This window comes from Marmota flaviventris, chromosome 6 (genome assembly GCF_047511675.1).
Source record: "Marmota flaviventris isolate mMarFla1 chromosome 6, mMarFla1.hap1, whole genome shotgun sequence".
NCBI classification, from domain to species: domain Eukaryota; kingdom Metazoa; phylum Chordata; class Mammalia; order Rodentia; family Sciuridae; genus Marmota; species Marmota flaviventris.
Genome location: NC_092503.1, coordinates 12,375,568 through 12,394,374, shown reverse-complemented (window position 1 = coordinate 12,394,374; position 18,807 = coordinate 12,375,568). Strand labels below are relative to the sequence as shown.

The 18,807-nt window shown below is 39.4% G+C and overlaps 1 protein-coding gene across 14 annotated transcripts in view; it reads right to left on the bottom strand.

Annotated features, from left to right (window-relative positions):
• Ipcef1 (interaction protein for cytohesin exchange factors 1) overlaps positions 1-18,807 on the bottom strand; it is a 167,089-nt gene that overhangs the window by 21,574 nt on the left and 126,708 nt on the right. For 13 of the 14 annotated variants that reach the window (XM_027939464.2, XM_071612890.1, XM_027939466.2 and 10 more), the window contains 2 exons: positions 17,900-17,985; positions 7,092-7,464 (listed from right to left, as the gene is read on the bottom strand). In XM_027939464.2, the coding sequence (XP_027795265.1) occupies positions 7,092-7,464; positions 17,900-17,985 (459 nt within the window). The remainder of the gene's footprint in view (positions 1-7,091; positions 7,465-17,899; positions 17,986-18,807) is intronic. The other variant, XM_071612891.1, reaches the window with a different exon arrangement.

Genomic DNA, 18,807 nt, shown 5'->3' with positions numbered 1-18,807 from the left:
TTTCAAATATTTAGAAAATACTTCTAGCAGGCATTTTGCATTTCATGGCAAAAAGTGAAAGTGCAGATTGTGACTGGTCAAAGATGCCACCACTCATCCCCAACCTGAAAATCTATTTAATGCTATTTCACATGGCTTAAGGCTTAGCTTGAATGGCTGAAGGAACATCTCAATAAGCAGGGTCATGAAATTGCTATCCATTGGTTTTGATTTTAACACAAAGCATACATGTCAGCTTATTTGGGACATATAGTGTCAAGTTCCATTTTATGATTTTTTTTCAACTCCTTAATGTTCAAGTAACCCTATCCACTTGTTTTTGTTGTTGTTCTTTAACAGCATCTAATGCATTGACAGGTTTCCTTACTTAGTCTCTAACACATGACCTTTGGCTCCCTTCCTTAACAGGCACTTCTAGGTGCCTTGGCAGCCTGAACAACATCAGGGCATCACAGAGCTCATCACTCTGAATTCTTCTTCTCGCTGCCCTCTCCCTCCAGCTGATCTGATTAGCCCCATTTTTCAAATACGATCTAAATGCCAATGACAAGACATTTTGTATCTACAGGGCCTCCTATGAACTCTGGACTCAGGTCCTGCCTCAGCCTCCCAAGCTGCTCAGATTAAGGCATGTGCCACCACGTCTGGCTCAAATTCTGGATCTGTACCTCCAACCAGGAGGTCTTTCCTGTCTCAAAAAATGGCAACTCCATTCTTTTTCATCATTCAGGATACAACCCTTGAAATCATCTTTGACTCCTCTTTCTACTCTCCTATCAGCAAATCCCACCAACTCTGCTTGAAATACACACAGCACCTGACCTCGTCCACCTTGACGGAGGAATACCATACTGTACCTCTCACCTGCACCCATATGGCACCGGCCAATGTGCTGTAGGTCTGCTCTCCACCAAGGAGCCAAGTGATTCTTTCAAAATGTAAGTCAGTTCCATTACTACCTAAAATTTTCTTTTGTTAGGAGATATAGTTCTCAGGAAATGATATTTTTACAGATTGTACATCCACAAAATTTGATAGTCAAATTTCATTTAGCTAAGAATGACGCTGAGTTACTCCCCAACATTTCACCTAAGAATTTTATGCCTCCAGCTTCACTTTGTTTTTACCCTGAAAGACAATAACCTGGTCTATTTTCCCACCTCAGCATTTCACTTCTGTTCTTGGATTTGCAGTTTAGGACACAAAGAACTGTGATTCCTTGAGGAACTTGTTACTTGGTGTGGGCTATTAACAAAAAAAATGTTTAGATAGTAATGGAACTACCATTTGACCCATTTATTCCACTCCTTGGCATTTACCCACAGGACTTAAAATCAGCATATTATAGTGATGCCACCACATCAATGTTTATAGCAACTCAATTCACAATAGCTAAGCTACAGAACCAACCTAGGTGCCCTTCAACAGATGAGTTGGTAAAGAAATATATATGTATGTGTGTATGTGTGTGTGTGCAAGAGAGGGTAGGGAGGGGAAGAATAATAGTTCACTGAGTTAGACAAAAGAAGGGAGGGGATGGGAATAGGAAAGATAGGAGAATGAATAAGACATAACTTCCCTTTGTTCATAAATGAATACACGGCTTGTGTAACTCCACATAGTGTACAGCCACAGAATGGAATCCCAATTGGAATGGGTTGTGTTCCATGTATGTATAATATGTCAAAATATGTCTGCCATCATGTTTATCTAAAAACAACAAATAAAAACAAAAAGAAAAAAAAAGTAAGTTGGATGATTTCACTGCTCTTCGCAAATCCCCCAACAGCTTCTCCATAACTCAGAACAGATTCCAGAGTCTTACTACATCCTCTATTCTACACACTTCACCTTCCTGCAGGGACCTTTGATGGTCTCAACGCTGTGCCACTGAAGGGCCCCTGCACTTGGTGCACACTGTACCTGGAAGATATCAACTGGGCTCTCCTCTCCACTCCATGGATTTTGGCTCAAATGTCAACTTATCAGAGAGACTTCCCATGACCACTGATGTAAACAGCACCTCTTCCCTCATGCCCCGATTTCAGCTCCATCTCTCTCTAAACCCACACCCATCCTCTTGTTAACCATGGCACTTACAACCACTGGAGACATTAGTACTGACCTGCTGTATCCTATTATCTCCCTCCCAGTCTCCCCTCAACATCGGCACCATGAGGGTATTTATTTTGCCTTCTGTTCACTTTTTTCCCAGTGTACATTCTTTTCCATTAGACCTTTAGAAGTCTTTTAGAACAGAAGCATGGGCCAGTACGTGACACGAAGAGGCACTTGATAAATATTTTTGAATAGACAAAGTCCCCGGACCCTGAAGTGTCACGTAGTGCTCGAATGCTTCTGTTCCTATCACTGGCTGACCTGCACTGCTTCACTAGTAATTGTAGAAACACGTGTTACAGAATGATTGTCTAAAGAGGGAAATTATTCCGTGAAATGTGACTTGATTCACCTATTTAACTTAACTCTGGCTCCTGCTGATTATTTATTTTGAATATTTGGGTGATTAAAATCTCGGGCTCTAGAGTCAAACAGAACACACCCTTCACCCTCCCATCGTTGCATGACCATCTTAAGCGATTTGCCTAACTATAGTAAGCCCCAGTTTCTTCATCATACAGTAGAGGTGAAAATAAAATACTTTATTTCTAAGTTGTTGGTAGTGGGGAAACACTGAAAACTTCCCCTTTCAGATGAAGCACACCACAAAAATGCCCATAATCACCGTTTATATCAATATTGCACTGCAGGCAAAGCCCAAGCAAGAAAAGTAAGTGAGAGAATGTCTAAAAACAAAAACACAGCACAGCCGTCATTTAAAGAGGTATAATTGTGTACGTCAAAAGACAGTGTTTTCCCTGTACTCTACACAAATGTGACTGCTTGAAACACAATATTGGTAAAACACAATTCTGGTAGCACTGAAAGAGAAAGGTGGGCTTCAAACCTTGTTTTGTAAGGGCAGGCGTGGTTTCTCTCTGGAATGAACCTGCCGTTCTGGGTCCTGTGGAACCTGTGGCCAGGCTCTGTGGTCCTGTGGCCACAAGCAGTGGTACATCTTGAGCTCTTGACACCAGAGCACATCAATTTTTAAAAATATTTTTAAGTTGTAGATGGAAGGTAGCAGAATACAACAGTTACTAATAGGGCATTATGTAAAAATGTGGATGTGTAACCGATGTGATTCTGCAATCTGTATTTGGGGTAAAATTGGGAGTTCATAACCAACTTGAATCTAATGTATGAAATATGATATGTCAAGAGCTTTGTAATGTTTTGAACAACCAATAAAAAAAAAGTTATAGATGGACACAATACCTTTATTTATTTTTATGTGGTGCTGAGGATTGAACCCAGGGCCTCACACATGCAAGGCGTGCATTCTACCACTGAACCACAACCCCAGCACCAGAGCACATCATTTTTAATGCGCCTTTCTCCATTCCTAGAACTGTTTACATCTAAATGTCAACTCTAAGTTTACTTCTTTCGGAGTACAAACATCCTCTTTCACCTTAACCACATTTTCTCTCTTCTGAACTTATTTATCTTTCACCTTTGGTCATGACCTCCCGTTCTTTGACCCCTCCTACTTCTTCCTACCTGTGATTTGAGTCTGTATGCCCCTGAAGTCCAGATTTCACTAGTCAGCAGCTTCAAAACCCTTGCTCCATTGAGTTCCCATAACCTTTCACTATCCCATAACTCCCTGTCTCAGGAAAAGTTGTAGAATATAAGAACGACAACAAAAGATACAAAGATAAAAGTCTGCGGACTTCAAATGACCTGTTTAGATTACACAAAAATATAGGTGACTTAACCAGGTTCTTTTGTGACCACTCATGGGGATCTTCAGCCACTTGACATGGGAACAGTGAAATCAGTGGTAATCCTTCCATGCCTGAGATCCATGCTATTGAGGCCAATGGCCATTCAGACCAGATTATTTTCACGGTGTTAAATATTCATTTCCATTTTAAGATTCTCAAATTACATTTCAAAACTCAGGAACACTAGGAAATACTCTAGGGACTAAATTAAGTTCTAAGTATGCAGAGACCATGACCAGTCTACACCCTGGTAGGGCACAGAAGCTTCCTAATTCCTCTTGGTCTCTTCCTTCTCTTATTCTCTTGTACCCTACATCCTACAGCTAAGATAACTTTTCTAAATCATAGCTTTATTTATATGATTACCATAATTAGAAATGGTTATCAATTATATATCATAATTCACTAAGGCCTGGTTCAGCATTCAGCATCACCAGGATTTCCTTTCAGTCTCCTTTGCCTGTGTCTCCCCTCTAAATGCACAGATCCTTCCCCTTAGGTGTGACCACCTGGGGTGTTCTGTTTGTAGCTCCCTGGTGGCACCCATTTTATTCTGATTTCTTGCGTTAGATGTGACTGATTCCTCCCACGTGCTCCATTAGACTTTTAGAAGTCTTTTAGAACAGAATCTGTATCCTGCTCATCTTTGGATTCCCTTTAGCACAAAGTACACGAGTACATATTAGATACTAAATAATAATAATAATGCTAACTTGAGTTGAGCTCAGTAGGGGCTTATTTTTGTTGTTTCTTCATTTCCTGAAGAGGCATACCACATAATTCCTACAGCCACATTCCAGATAGCCAGCTAAAATAATGTAGCATCTGTACTGTCCACACTCAGACTGTGCATAATTTTTTCTAATGTCCTTCAAGTCCTGAAATCTGGCTCAGAGATGTCATGCATGCTCTAGAATGCTCGTTTCTTCATTAACAATCTTTCTATTCAGCTTGTAATCGACATGACTCGCAGTTCTGGCTGTACTTGCACTTGGAAATGGGCCTACACCAGTTGAGCTTTAGTTTTATCAGTTAACCTGCAGTTTTTCAGCATTGGGGGTATGGTTCCTCCTCACTGAGTGAGAGTGACCTTGTCCACATTGTCCACAGGTAGCACACGTTGTACATACGTATGCAGTGATGCACCCTGTGATTCACCACCACAGGCATGGCCCTGGCCAAAATATCACTTGAAAAAGAAAGGCAGATCCCAGAGTGACGCTGAGATGCGACAAGCACTCCATTAACCTCATCACCTCTCTTCCCGCTACCATGATGAAGACCATGATGAATCCCTAGAGCTTGAAAGTCTGAAACTCTGCAGAGTAGAAAAGCAATATGATGCAATTAACACCCTCTTTTTTTTAATAGCTTTCACTACAGGAAGAAATGTCTACAAGGAGTTTTAAATTCAGTATCAAATTCTAGCAAGCACAATTTTAATTGCATACCAACTGCAAAATATTTCTTTCATTGTTTAAATAAAAGAAAGGCTATAATACATGCTGTCTGCTTGTTTCAGGACTCGGTTATTAACCTTTAAACATCTTTTTGAGGATAAAAGCCTCTTTCTCCAGCAAACACATCTTGAGACTGGGAATCTAAAAATTAATCTGAAAATTTAACTTCTATCTTGGACCTTGTAGAAACTCCAATTCCTGAAAAACACCCTGAGCAGTGTTTCAGACACAGAAATTCCAGGGCTTTTTGTTTTTTTTTTTTTTCCATTGGCAACTCAAAACCAATATTTGTTTAGAAGTCACAAGAATGAAAAGCTACCTTCTTCTCCAACATGCAAACACGTTAAGAAAATACACAATATGCAATTTGATTACTCAACAGCAAGTCATCAAAAATACAAGCAAAGGCTGGGCTGCGTTTCCATAGAGATGACTTTATGTGGTTCAGTTCTTTGGGGAATTTGATAAAATCCTCAGCAGCAGGAGAAAATCATCAGCAAAAATTCTGTAACACATAGTAAGTAACCGCTAACAAATCAGTGAGGGGAAAATACTTCCATATTCTCTTCCTCTCTATTGAGAGAAGCACCCTCACCTCAAGCTGTTCCAAGAAGCACCCAGATTTTATTGGTCACTCTGCATGTAATTCAAAGCTAAAGAACACCAGGTTTCCTCATTCTTAGATTAAAAGAGCTATTGATGCCCTGCCAAGCTCCACAGCACTTGCATTCCCAGGATGGCGTTTAGACAGAGACGAGAACTGCATTCATCTTCCCATGACTCTCAGGCTATGGATCCTAAAGGAAAACTCTCCATCTGCAGGGTTATCTCTTGGGAAAGACTATAAAAGGAATTTTAGTATCTATGGTGCTTAGGAAACTATGCTCATTATATGGGGGTGAGTGGAGGGGAGGTGTCGGAAACTTTTTTAGTTCTACTCATAGATTAAAGTAAGAATTTTTAACAGGAAAATAATAGCTATAATAGATGTAGTACTTTTCATTATTTTCTTCAATCCAAATCCTCTATCTGAAAGGATTTTTCTAAGCATCAAATTTGAGGTCATTTAAATCAAGATACCTAAATTCTCTCTTCATTATATCATAAGAACAAAAATTGCCATCAATATGCAATCGGTAATCAATATTCAATGAAAATAGTTCTCTCAGAATAAAGAAATACCTCCAAAGACAAGGACGCATTACCTTCCAAGGAGCCTGCTCTATATAGACAGCTCATGAAATCAAAAAGAAGATTCTTATGCTGAACCTAGTACCTCTTTTTCACTTGTACCACTGACCTTAATTTACACTTCCAAGGAGACACAAGTAAGCCCAATACTTGGTCCACACAATGACAGGTCCTGAGTCTGAGGCAGCCTCAGTCTCCTCTTTCAATCCCACCATCTATCTTCACCCTTCATTCCTCAATGGGCCATTTCTCTTCCCCTCCCCACTTAACTCTCACGAGCTCCAGAGAATGGAACCAAAATTAGAGTCAATCTTTTCCTTAAACTAGTGGAAAGATATTACATCATGACCACATGTCTCTCTTTTAAGCATTTGTTTAATGACACTTAGAGCAGGTCATTAGTGACCTGGCAATGGAAGTTGTCACATGGAAACTTCCCAAGCAGCATGAGGCTTGGCCCCACTTGATCATGTAAATTTAAATCACCATTCATGAGTTACAAATTCACACTCATCTGTTACAAATTCACATTAGAGTTACACACACACACACACACATTCTCTAAATAATTGTAAATGCTTTCTTAGTTTACCTTTCTCCATCACCCTTGATCCAGGAGCCTTGTCTGGGACAGTGAGATGATCTTGATTGCTACTCAATGAAGAAGTGTCATCACTAGACAAAGAGTTCAAAAACCCACTTTCGGATGTGACGAAGCTGGTGTCCAGGGCCTTGCAACTGGGAGCCTCTGAGGGTGCAGGGGCATGGACCTGCACGGCAAAGGCGAGTGCGTGCCCCACATCTCCAGCAGCAGGTGAGCTGTTCACGATGTCCAGCCAGGACTGTCTTTCTTTAGATCCCGAGGAAGAACCGCTGCTGGCCGTCTTTATTGTATTTTCCAGGGAAGAGAAAGAACACGATGTTTCACTCAATTTGGGTGAGGACGAAGATGCCCGCTGGGCAGCCTATTTCCACAAATAAAACCAAGAAAGAATAAAATAAATGGTGATCAAACCATCAGTCTCTATCCTTATTTTTAATACAGGCATCCTGCTGTTGTTTCAAAAGGTGACCAAGAATAAGAGAATAGAAGGACAAACCCATGCTATTCATTTCCATCTGGCAGCCATTGAGATCCCATTCTCTAAAACTGATCGGTAGAACTTTGAATTTGCCATTCAAGGATCTGAAAAATCTCCACATCACTCTATTATTCAGTGTTCTCCAGAAACTTACAATGCCTTTTGGGGGCACTCTTTAGAATACTGAAGTACACCTTGAGCAAAACAATATAATTTGTAATCTGTCATTCAATGCACACAGATGGAGCAAGACCTCTAGAGAAAGGTGATTAAGAGAAAGACAGCAGGGCTCTGGGGTGCAGCTCAGGGGGAGAACACTTGGCTGGCATGTGCAATGCCCTGGGCTCCATCCCCAACACTGAAAGAGGACGGGCAGCAAAAGCTGGAGCCAGACAGGAAGCCTGGTCATGTTGATGAGTGCCCAGGATCGTGGCCCACATGTTCCTCAGCACATGACCAGTGTCAAGTCATAACTACCCAGGTGAGGCGGGAGGACATTAACTCACCCTTCAATCTCTTAAAAACATTTAATAAAGTTTCGAGGAGGAAGACAAGAATAAGCAACCTCTCAATTCTTTCATAAGAAACCAAAATTGGCACCATGGAGAAGGAGAAGGGGGTTGATGACGTGGAATCTTCTGAGTCTGCCCTGCAGGGAGCTCTTTTTAATGTTCTATGTAGCAACTCTGTGCTGTTCCTCCATTGTTCATTTTATTGGTCAATAAAACCCCCAAATTAGACTCTCATGTTCTCTGGACCACCTTGTATCTCCAATGGCATAAGACAGAAGGGATTTTTATAATTTCATTTTATCACTCTTTATATCCTGCTATTAGATACTATGTACCTATTGGTTTCAAGAACTCAAATCTCAAAGGAGGCAACTGGAAGGAGATTTATTAAAGAGAATACACAAAAGAGCAAACTAGGATCCTCTCCCAAAATCTCAAAATCATTGCAACTAACTTCTACAGAATGGCTAACTTTGTTCCAAAATTAGTATGGCTCCCTGAATTCTGCAGGTGCTAAACTCTGAATTTTATTGGGAAAAATCCAGTATTTAATCAACATGTACCAAACTGAATGCATAGTAAACATGTATTATTACATAATGAATCTTTTAAATAAATATGACATTAAAATATCTATTTCAGATGCAAACCGATCACTCCCGTCTTCTCAATAGTAAAATACTGGCACCGACATGAAAATGTTCCATTCAAGAATGTGTCAAGTGGCTTGAGGACTGGCTACCTTAAATCGCAGAGGCCATTTAATCACTAAGATATTAAAGATCTGTAACTCACTAAATAAAGGCTTAGTTATCTGGAGGAGGGAACACAAAAGCCCTAAATGCTCCAAATAAATGTCACAAATAGTTCACTTATTAACAGGATCTACAAAATACATATTTAACAAAAATACCCATGCTGGCCCAGCCCTGACACGTTCCCCTGATTGTGAGCTATTTTGGTAAAACTTGGCTTCCACGTGATCAACTTCCTTTTTTTGAAAAGAGACCAAGTGTGAGCTTTTCCTGTTGCTCCTGCCGACACTACTTTAATTGGATTAGAGCAAAATGGGCTATTTGAGAAAAAGATTGTGTACTCAGTTGCCGAGATACTTTCCATAAGGTTTTCTAAACCTCAACAAACTGTTTAAAGGACTAAAGAAAGATGTGTAAGATGAGAATCAGAAAAGTCTGTGGAGTGTTCTATATTCCTGTTGGGTGCTGCTCAAACAAAATGCAAATTATCAGTGCAATTTCCCCAGGCACCATGTAACGCTGATGAAATGGAGAAAAAGATTAAAGAAAGAAAGAACTAAAATTCTGCAGTTACCAATGGCCAGTACCAAGCACAGAAATCTTAGGTCAGTGCCTTGGTGAAGCATCTCTGCAATATACTCATAAAACTCCCAAGTGCCTGTGAAGGTAGAAAGGAGGGACAGACTCTTCTTCCACCCCATCTCTGTTTGACTGACAGGAGCCCATCCTCCAGCCAGTTCAAGTGCCAGCTCCTCCAGGAAGCCTTCTCTGAAAACTTCAGAGCCTGTTAGATACCTATGCCTGGTGCTCCTGGGCTTACTTCCAGCATAGCCAGTAAATGCCATTTTATTTGTTACCTTATATTGCAATTGCTGATGGACTGCTAACCTTTCTTGGTAAGCTGCTTGAGAACAGGCTGTTTTTAGTCATTTTTGAACCTCCATTTTTTTTGCATCTGTGCCTGATACATAGTTGGTAACAAATTAATGCCAGCAAGGAATGAATGAGAGAGCCAACTATATAGAAAAAAAGCTCACCAGCATAGTTTAGTCTCTTACTGAAGATTCCCTGAAATTCTCTCTAGAGTTGCTAAAGGTATTTTATCCTAATTCCAGGATCAAGGGGTTATTGCTATAAATTACAACGCAAATAATCCCACAAATGCTCTCATCTTAAAATTATTTTACTTAGAGATAAATAACTCTATATGGTTTCGTCCATTTAAAAATATTCAGTTTTGTTCAGAGACCCTGTGTCTAATAGAAGAAAAAGTAGGCCCTAATCTCCATCATGTGGGATTAGGCCCTAACTTCCTTAATAAGACTCCTTTGGCGCAAGAATTAAAATCAAGAATCAATAAATGGGATGCACTCAAGCTAAAAAGTTTCTTTGCAGCAAAAGAAACAATCTGGGGGTGAAAAGAGAGCCTACATCTTGGGAGCAAATCTTTCCCCTCTCACATCAGATAGAGCACTAATCTCTAAGGGTTTATAAAGAATTCAAAAAGTTAAACACCAAAAAAACAACCCAATCAATAAATGGGCCAAGGACCTGAACAGACACTTCTCAGAAGAGGATATACAATCAATCAACAAATACATTAAACAATGTTCATCATCACTAGCAATTAGAGAAACAATGCAAATCAAAACTACTCTAAGATTTCATCTTACTCCAGTCAGAATGGCAGCTATTATGAAGACAAACAACAATAAGTGTTGGTGAGGATGTGGAGGAAAAGACACACTCATACATTGCTGGTGGGACTGTAAATTGCTGCAGCCAATATGGAAAGCAGTATGAAGATTTCTTTAAAAATTGGGAGTGGAACCACCATTTGACCTAGCTATCCCTCTCCTCGGTCTAAACCCAAAGGACTTAAAAACAGTATACTACAGGGTCACAGCCACATCAAAGTTTATAGCAGCACAATTCACAACACCTAAACTGTGGAACCAACCAAGATGCCCTTCAATAGATGAATGGATAAAAAAATGTATCATATACAATGAAATATTACTCAGCAATAAAAGAGAATGAAATCATGGCATTTGCAGGTAAATGGATGGAGAAGATAATGCTAATTGAGGTTAGCCAATCCTCCCAAAAAATGCAAAATATTTTCTCTGATATAAGGAGGCTGATTCATAGTGGAGTAGGGAGAGGGAGCATGGGAGGAATAGACGAACTCTAGATAGGGCAGAGGGGTGGGAGGTGAAGGGAGGGGGCATGGGGTTAGAAATGATGGTGGAATGTGATGGACATTATTATCCAAAGTACATGTATAAAGATGTTAATTGGTGTGAATATACTTTGTGTACAACCAGAGATATGAAAAATTGTGCTCTAAATGTGTAATAAGAATTGTAATGCCTTCCACTGTCACATATAAATAAAAAATTAATTAAAAAATAAAAATAAAATAAATAAATAAAAACATTCAGGTTTGAAATGTTTTAATTTTTGATGAGAAAAATAAATACATTATAAAGATCTTGGTTTTACTTAAGAAACTTTGGTAAGATTAAGCTTAAAAACTAAAATTGATTTTTCCTATTTTCTGCATAGGATACTTTTATTTATTGAAGGAGTTAAATTCAAATTATAGTTAGCTCTAAAATCCTTTTCTCTGAATTGTTTTCAAAACACAAGTTTGACATGGTGAAAAATAGTTTAAAATAACCACCAAAGGCCTGTAATTAGGAAGAAGTGATTCAGTATACAAATCTGAAGTAACATTAGTCAAGTTACATTAAAAAAAAAAAAGAAATGGAGGAATCATTTAATACTAAGCATAATAAAATCAAACAAGAAAAAGGGAAGGAAAGTACACAGACGTTCTTTCCCTTATTGGCCTTTTAATAGAAACAGAGCAGTCCACTGTCATCGATCCCTAGGAGGCATGGTATGTGTCTTTCCCATGAGCTAGGAGAAGCAATGCCCTAACACACAGAAGACCACGTACAGTATACTGCCTCCTCCTCACTGACCTTCTGTATGACCTTGGGCATGAGCTGGCACGGATCCACTCCTCACTCCAATCTTCAGTGTCTAAGTGACCTTGGAGAAGTCACTTTACCTCCAAGCCCTATTCTACTGGTTTCTGCCTCCACTATTGTCCCTTCCCTGGGCATCCTCCAAATAACAGCAAGAGCATTTCTAAAGCACAAACCAAACCATGATATTCCTCCACTGAAAGCCCTCCAATAACTGCCCATCACCAATACAAAAATATGCACTGTCGTCATGAGAACTGAGGAGGCTCACATGGACCCCTGAATACCTCTCTACTACACCTCCTTCCATGTCCCCTCCACCTATCCTTTCTGGTCATGTTTCCCTCCTTTCTGTCCCTTCAGTGCATCTGTGGTGACTGACAGGCCCCTCCTGTGGATTCCTGATTGGATACCTCCTCCCTATCTCTTTGACCTCGACTCATATATCACTTCTTCCAGAGGGTCTCCCTGTCACGGTGCACAAAACAACCCCAACCACTCCTTAGCACATTATCCCATTTATCTGCTTCACAGAACTTATTAGTATTTGAAATAATTTTTTTGGAACTATCAATTTATTGTCCCTCTTTTCAACTTAGAACTTAAGTTGCTCAAGGGAGGGAATATTGTCCAGTTCTGTATTTCCTTATCCCCAGCAGTATCTGGCATGTGGAACATTCATGAAAATTTCATCAGCTTCCTGACTGACAGATTTATCAAGAGAATCAAATACTATGAAGGAACCTTCTCAATAAAACATATACATCTTGCAAATGTTACTTATGATGGTTGCTTTTACTTCTCAGGGCCTTGGCTTCCTTATTTGTAAAACTAATACAGGACTTTTGTTTAAAAAATCCTCTTAAAGCTATGCAAAAGCACTGCACAAAGTTAAAGTTATTTCTTCTAAACCACATAGGAAAATATTTGCAGAGCAAAAAATTTGTGGAGGGTACAGATGAGGTCACAGTAATCACCTATTCATCCACCTATTCATCCATTAAATATTTATCTGGTTTTAAGTATGTGCTGAACACAGTCACAAAGGCTGTAGGTAAACATAAAATATACTTTAAACCATCTGGATTTTTTTTTTATTTTTAATTTTTTTTGCAGTCATACAAAATACCTTTATTTTATTATTGATTTATTTTTATGTGGTGCTGAGGATCAAACCCAGGGCCTTACACATGCTAGGCAGGCAGTCTACCACTGAGCCACAACCCTAGCCTCCCCACCTTTGATTCTAAAAATTTAATAATTATGCTGGGGTTGTGGCTCAGCGGTAGAGTGTTTGCATAGCACATTCGAGGTCCTGCATTCAATCCTCAGCACCACATAAACAAATAAAAATAAATTTTAATAATTAGAAAAATAAGTCAGATATGCAAAATCTAAAATACAAGGCAGATTATGATAACATGAAAAAGCATCAAAAAAACAAAATGCTACAGAAATGGAGTTCAGAAAAAGGCAGACTCCTCCTGATATAGATGACTAGGCCACCTCTGTGAAGGAAGGCCCCCCTGAAGAAGCAGGCTTGAAAGACATGCAGAAGGGGGGACTGGTGTAGGAACGGGGACAAGTGGTTCCTGCAAGTCGAGAAACTTCTCACTATAGGCACAAGAGCAGGAAAGAGTAAAAAGCTCTTGGAAAATAGCAGGCAATTTCCTGGACCAATGGCAAAGGAGAAATGGGCAAGAAGACTGTAAAGGTTATTGGAAGAAATCCCAAGGCCTCAAAGACCAAGGCAAAGAGTCAGGAATTAATGTTATAAGCAAAGAGATTCAGTGAAAGGTTGTGTGTAATGAATCCATCTTCTTAGACCTGAACTTCAGGAAGAACAATTCAGAGGTGGTTTTTAACAGGAGAAAGGAACTAGAGGCAGGAAGAGAAAAACAGCCTGCTATTTCAATAACTCGCAGGAGTTAATGAGGGCCAGGACTAGGGCAGGGAGACAGGAAGAGGTGGTGGGGCAGGCACGGTGCTCTGTGATTGGGGAGCCAGCTGCAAAGATGAACCGGTCAAGCAAGAGGCAAAAATATACAAGAAAATTTTAGAAAAGTCTTAAAGTCAGTTCAATGTTCAACAACAGAGCTTATGATTATTATGATGATGCTCATGATGATGATCATTATGATTATTTGCATCTTGAAGGAAAAGAGTGAATTTCCCTTTTTTCTGATAATTTTTCGTACAACTGTACATAGGCAAGCATTCCTACCATTTCATCTAGTGCAGATATTGAATGATAAAGTGACCTTTAGCAGACAGCTATTCAAGATCCATTTTGTCAGAATTAAATCTGAATTTCTAAAATTAATTTTACCCTTTCTGTATTTAATCCTCAACTTCCTCCTCTGTCACTGGCCAATGAGCCAGGCAGCAGGATTTATTTTTACTTATTGCTTCTTTAGTTTCCGTTAGCTGACTTTTTTTTTTCAACATTTGGATATAAAGGAATTATACTTCTAAAAAGTATCAAAATTTAAGGACTGTTACATTAAAATGATCTTCAAGAGCTATTATTCATCCTTGCTTCTCTCATATTTGACCCACCTATTGATGCTCAAACTTCCAAATATAATCAAAATCCAACCATTCCTTTCACAACCACCCCACTATCCACCCCCCAGGGAATCACTGCCATCTTTCACTGTAGATTATTACACACCCTCCTGCGTCCTTTCAAAATGGAAATTATCACATCCTCTACTCTCACACCCTCCAAAGGCTCCCTAAACAACTCCAACAGAACATGGAAGCCCTTCGCTGGCCACAGGCCCCCTACAGTGTGGCCACCTCCACCCCCTGACCTGGCCTCCTGCCATTCTCATCCTGGTTTACCCTGCTCCTGCCACACTGGCCTCCTTGCATGACTTTGCACCAAGCGACCTTGATTCTGACACATTTGTTTGGGAAACTCCTTCCCCACATAGCCCCTCAGCCAATTCCCAAAGTGCCTTTCAAGATTTCTGCTCAGATCTAAGCTCTCAATGGGGACATCCTGGACACCTGTCCATTGTCACAACCCAACCTCTACCCCCAGGATTCCCAATCTCCTCACTCTCCCTCTCTAGTGCCACTGATAGTGCACAAGTTTACTTCGTATGTTGACTGTTGACAATGCATCTCCTTCCACTACAAGTGTGGTCCATGCAGAATGTGAACCATTACCTGCTTTATTCACTGATGTGCCCCAAGTAGCAAGAAGAGGGGTCCACAATACTCCAGGAACCCCTCTTAAATGAATGAATGAGCAGAAAAGGACAGATAAGTTTATCAGATAACACTTTTTAAAAATTAAGAAAATACATGGAGGAGATTTTTCGTGATGCTTATAGCTCTTAAATCACTTTGTAACTTAGAAAATCGGGCTTGCAACGTGAATGAAGCTTTTCTTGCTCTCTTATAAATTTCAAGGAATCCTGGATAATTATTTCTACAAATAATCGTTTAAAGGGAAACTTACAGATCCCCATCTATTTTGTTTTGCATTTTTTTTGTTTTGTTTTGTTTTGTTTTGTTTTTCCTTTTGTTTTTGTTGGGGGGTGGGGAGCCCGGGATTAAATTCAGGGGCACTCCCCAACTGAGCCACATCCCCAGCTCTATTTTTTGCACTTTATTTAGAGACAGGGTCTCACTGAGTTGTTTAGTGCCTCACCATTGCTGAGGCTGGCTTTGAACTCGTGATCCTCTTACCTCAGCATCCTAAGCTGCTGGGATTACAAGTGTGCGCCACCACATCCAGCCCCTATCTATTTTGAGTCTTTTAATAAGTCTGTGGAAAAAATAACCCATTTCTAATTCCTTTGAGGATAAACAATCCTGTAAAGCCTGCTCACAATGAAGGAACATGAACCAAACCTCCTCTTCACGACAGGAGGATCCCTAAATGTCTTCATTCCCTTGTGGAATGTCATTTAGCCCATTAGGAGCAGAAGCCCAAACTGGTTTGGTGTTCAAGTTTCACTGCTTTTCTTTACAACTATTAGAATGGATGTACATTGAATTGATTCTTTTCAAGACTTAAAATTTTTTGAGATGATTTTCAATAATAATAATATTTAATAATATTAATTATTTAATATTAATAATAATTGAGTTCATCATCATGAAATGAAAATCCATTACCCAAAATATTTTCTAAAGCAAGAACTTAGAAAAAAATTATTTTTCACCCTAGGCTTGTATATCCAATTCATGGCTAACCTATATCATGTTCAGCCAAACAATACCTAGTTTCATGCACTAGATAAAAGTTACCAGGATTTCTTAAAACTTCATCCGTTTACATTTTAAAAAGCTCAATGTTATTTTAACTAAGTGCCTTGCTTGTCTGTTTTTCAAAACAAGAGAAAACAAAAACAAAATCTGCCTGAAAAACATGTGAGCAGGAGGAACATTCTGTTACTAAGGGGGAAAAATCTGATTATTCAACATTTATCTGACTATTTTCCAATATATTTCTTGAGAAAATGTTAGCCTTAATGGACTGTCAAAAACTGATCAACTTAGAAGATAATAGGAAATAACATTTGATGGAAGACTCAGAACATTCTAAAGAATCTTTAAAGTTTAACAGCCTGGTTCACTGCTCTCATAAGCATCCCTTCATTTATCTGTTACCAAACAAGCCCTCCATGAGCTTTGGCTCTGTGGATGGACAAGCACAACAGACAGGGGAAAGGGCACTCACTCCCAGCCAGAATAGCCTCAATTCCCCGACAGGCGCTGTCCGCTGGGGGGGTCTGGCCCTGCCACTCAACACCTCTGAACCTGTTTCCTAACCATAAGACAGTGACATCTACTTCCTCATGGCCTCAGCTGAAGAAAGCATTTCTTAATCCAGGAAAAAAATACATTAACCAAATGGAAGCAATGGATAAATCTGGCACATTAATGTCAAGAACATCTTTTATAAAAAGAAAGTATGAAGGCGTTTAAAGAGTTAACAAAGTGAAATTTGATCACTTTTAGCTGACAAATATATATTTTATTTGACATTAATGCACATGACTAGCATAAATAATCCTAATATATGTAATAGTAAATTAAGAAATGCTATAAATTAAATATAAAAAGAGGAACAAGCAGCAACTTAAAATACCCAGAGGCTTAATAGACACTTTGCAAAAGAGAAAATCCAAATGGCCAATAAACATAAAAGATGTCATTTGAACAGTATTAAACACATAATGATGCCATCAGTCATCAGTAAAATACAAATTAAATAATGCTATTTCTCAAAGTTGTTAGAAGATTAAATTATCATATATTTAGGTCATTTACATAAGTCCTAATACATAGTAGATATTTTTTTTAAAAATCCTACTGAGGCTGTAGCTCAATGGTAGATCTTATGCATAGCATACCTGAGGACCTGGGTTCAACCACACATACACACAGAAAAAAAGCAAATTAATCAAATAAATAAAAAACATAAATCTACTTCCTCAGTGATCCTTCTCTGACCCTTTCTAAGGGACCATCCATCCAAATATGAAGCAATTTTCTAGTCTTACTACCTATAAATAATACCAACACACACAAAGCTTAGAATCAAATTTGGATTGCTCTCTAGGGATTGCAAAATTATTCCACACACAATCTTAATGCAATAACCCCACTCTTGACTTCCTATTTTTCTGACTCTACTTTTTTTAATGCTATTTTTTATCCCCTTTAAATTCATTTTGTATCTTATTCTACAGGCACCTAGGTAAGGTGCTTTAAATTCTTTCTGAGGACAAACAGGGTATTAAAAAACATTGCAAAGCAAGTCTTTCCAAGTATTGGATTACTACTTAGACACCCTTTGCCCTTCCATGAATCCTGTGAGCAGGATACTTCTGTGCGTCCTGCACAGATGCACTGTGTTTGTTAGATCAGTGAGTAGCTATAGAGAAGGCTCAGAGTCCAGCACCTTGAGAACCCACTTGCTCTTTGGCAGATACCTTAATTTAGCCTGTTCAAAAAAATTGTATCAGGCAAAGTAGTTTCTACCTACTTGGAAGGAAAGACTGACCAACAGACCACTGACGTCTGCACCTACCAAAGGAGAGGAAGTGGCAGAGTAAGGAGGGGGCGGAGTCTCCGTGGCTATATCAGGATCCTCCTGCTCACTTTCACTGTAGCATTCTGTAACAAAAAGGAAAACACTTCATGTTTAAATGCTGCCATCATTTATTCCATAATGTATGAGCATAGGTTTTTCTCCATCTAGCTATTGCAATTTCAATCCAATTCAGAAAAAATACAAATCTAGTGAAATACTTGGTACAAAGGAATTACTGAAGATGGAGAAACAAATAGCCCCTCTGGGTTTCTGCTCTCCAAGAACATCCCACAGGCACGAAGAGGACCAACCAGAGCTCAGGGAAAATAGAAGAACTCCTCAAAGAAAGAATTCATACACTAAGAAGAAGGTCAATGGGGAATATGTTTGATGATAGGAAACGTCATGAATTGAGTGAGCTGAAGCTGGCTGGGCACCCAAGCCATCAGGAGTGGGCCAACAGGGAAGGGACCAACAGGCCAAGTCAGCGGGGAGAACCAGATATATAGAGACCCCCCAAGGCACACTGAAAATGAAGCTTTTGAAAGTTTGGGGGAAAAGATCTTATTTGACGAGATCGCATTGGACTCCTTCATGGCTTTAAGTCATTTGCCACTGTTTTCTTTCTAAATTTAAGATTGTACAAATTTGTTATCAAAAAATAAAACTCCCTATTTCCAATTCCTTAGTCTAGAATTGTCCCTGGATGTGGTTTGAGCATTTCAGGGACAGTCTCAGTTCAGTGGCCCTGGCAGCCGGCAAAGCCGCCCTCTTCTGCACAGCAAGGAGTAATTGCATCAGGAAGAATTAGACTCCCGCAGCTTTTGAACCCTGAGAGCTACAGAGTATGCTAAAAATATGGCCTGTGTCCCAATCTGACCTTCAGGTTCCCAGTACAATCTTGG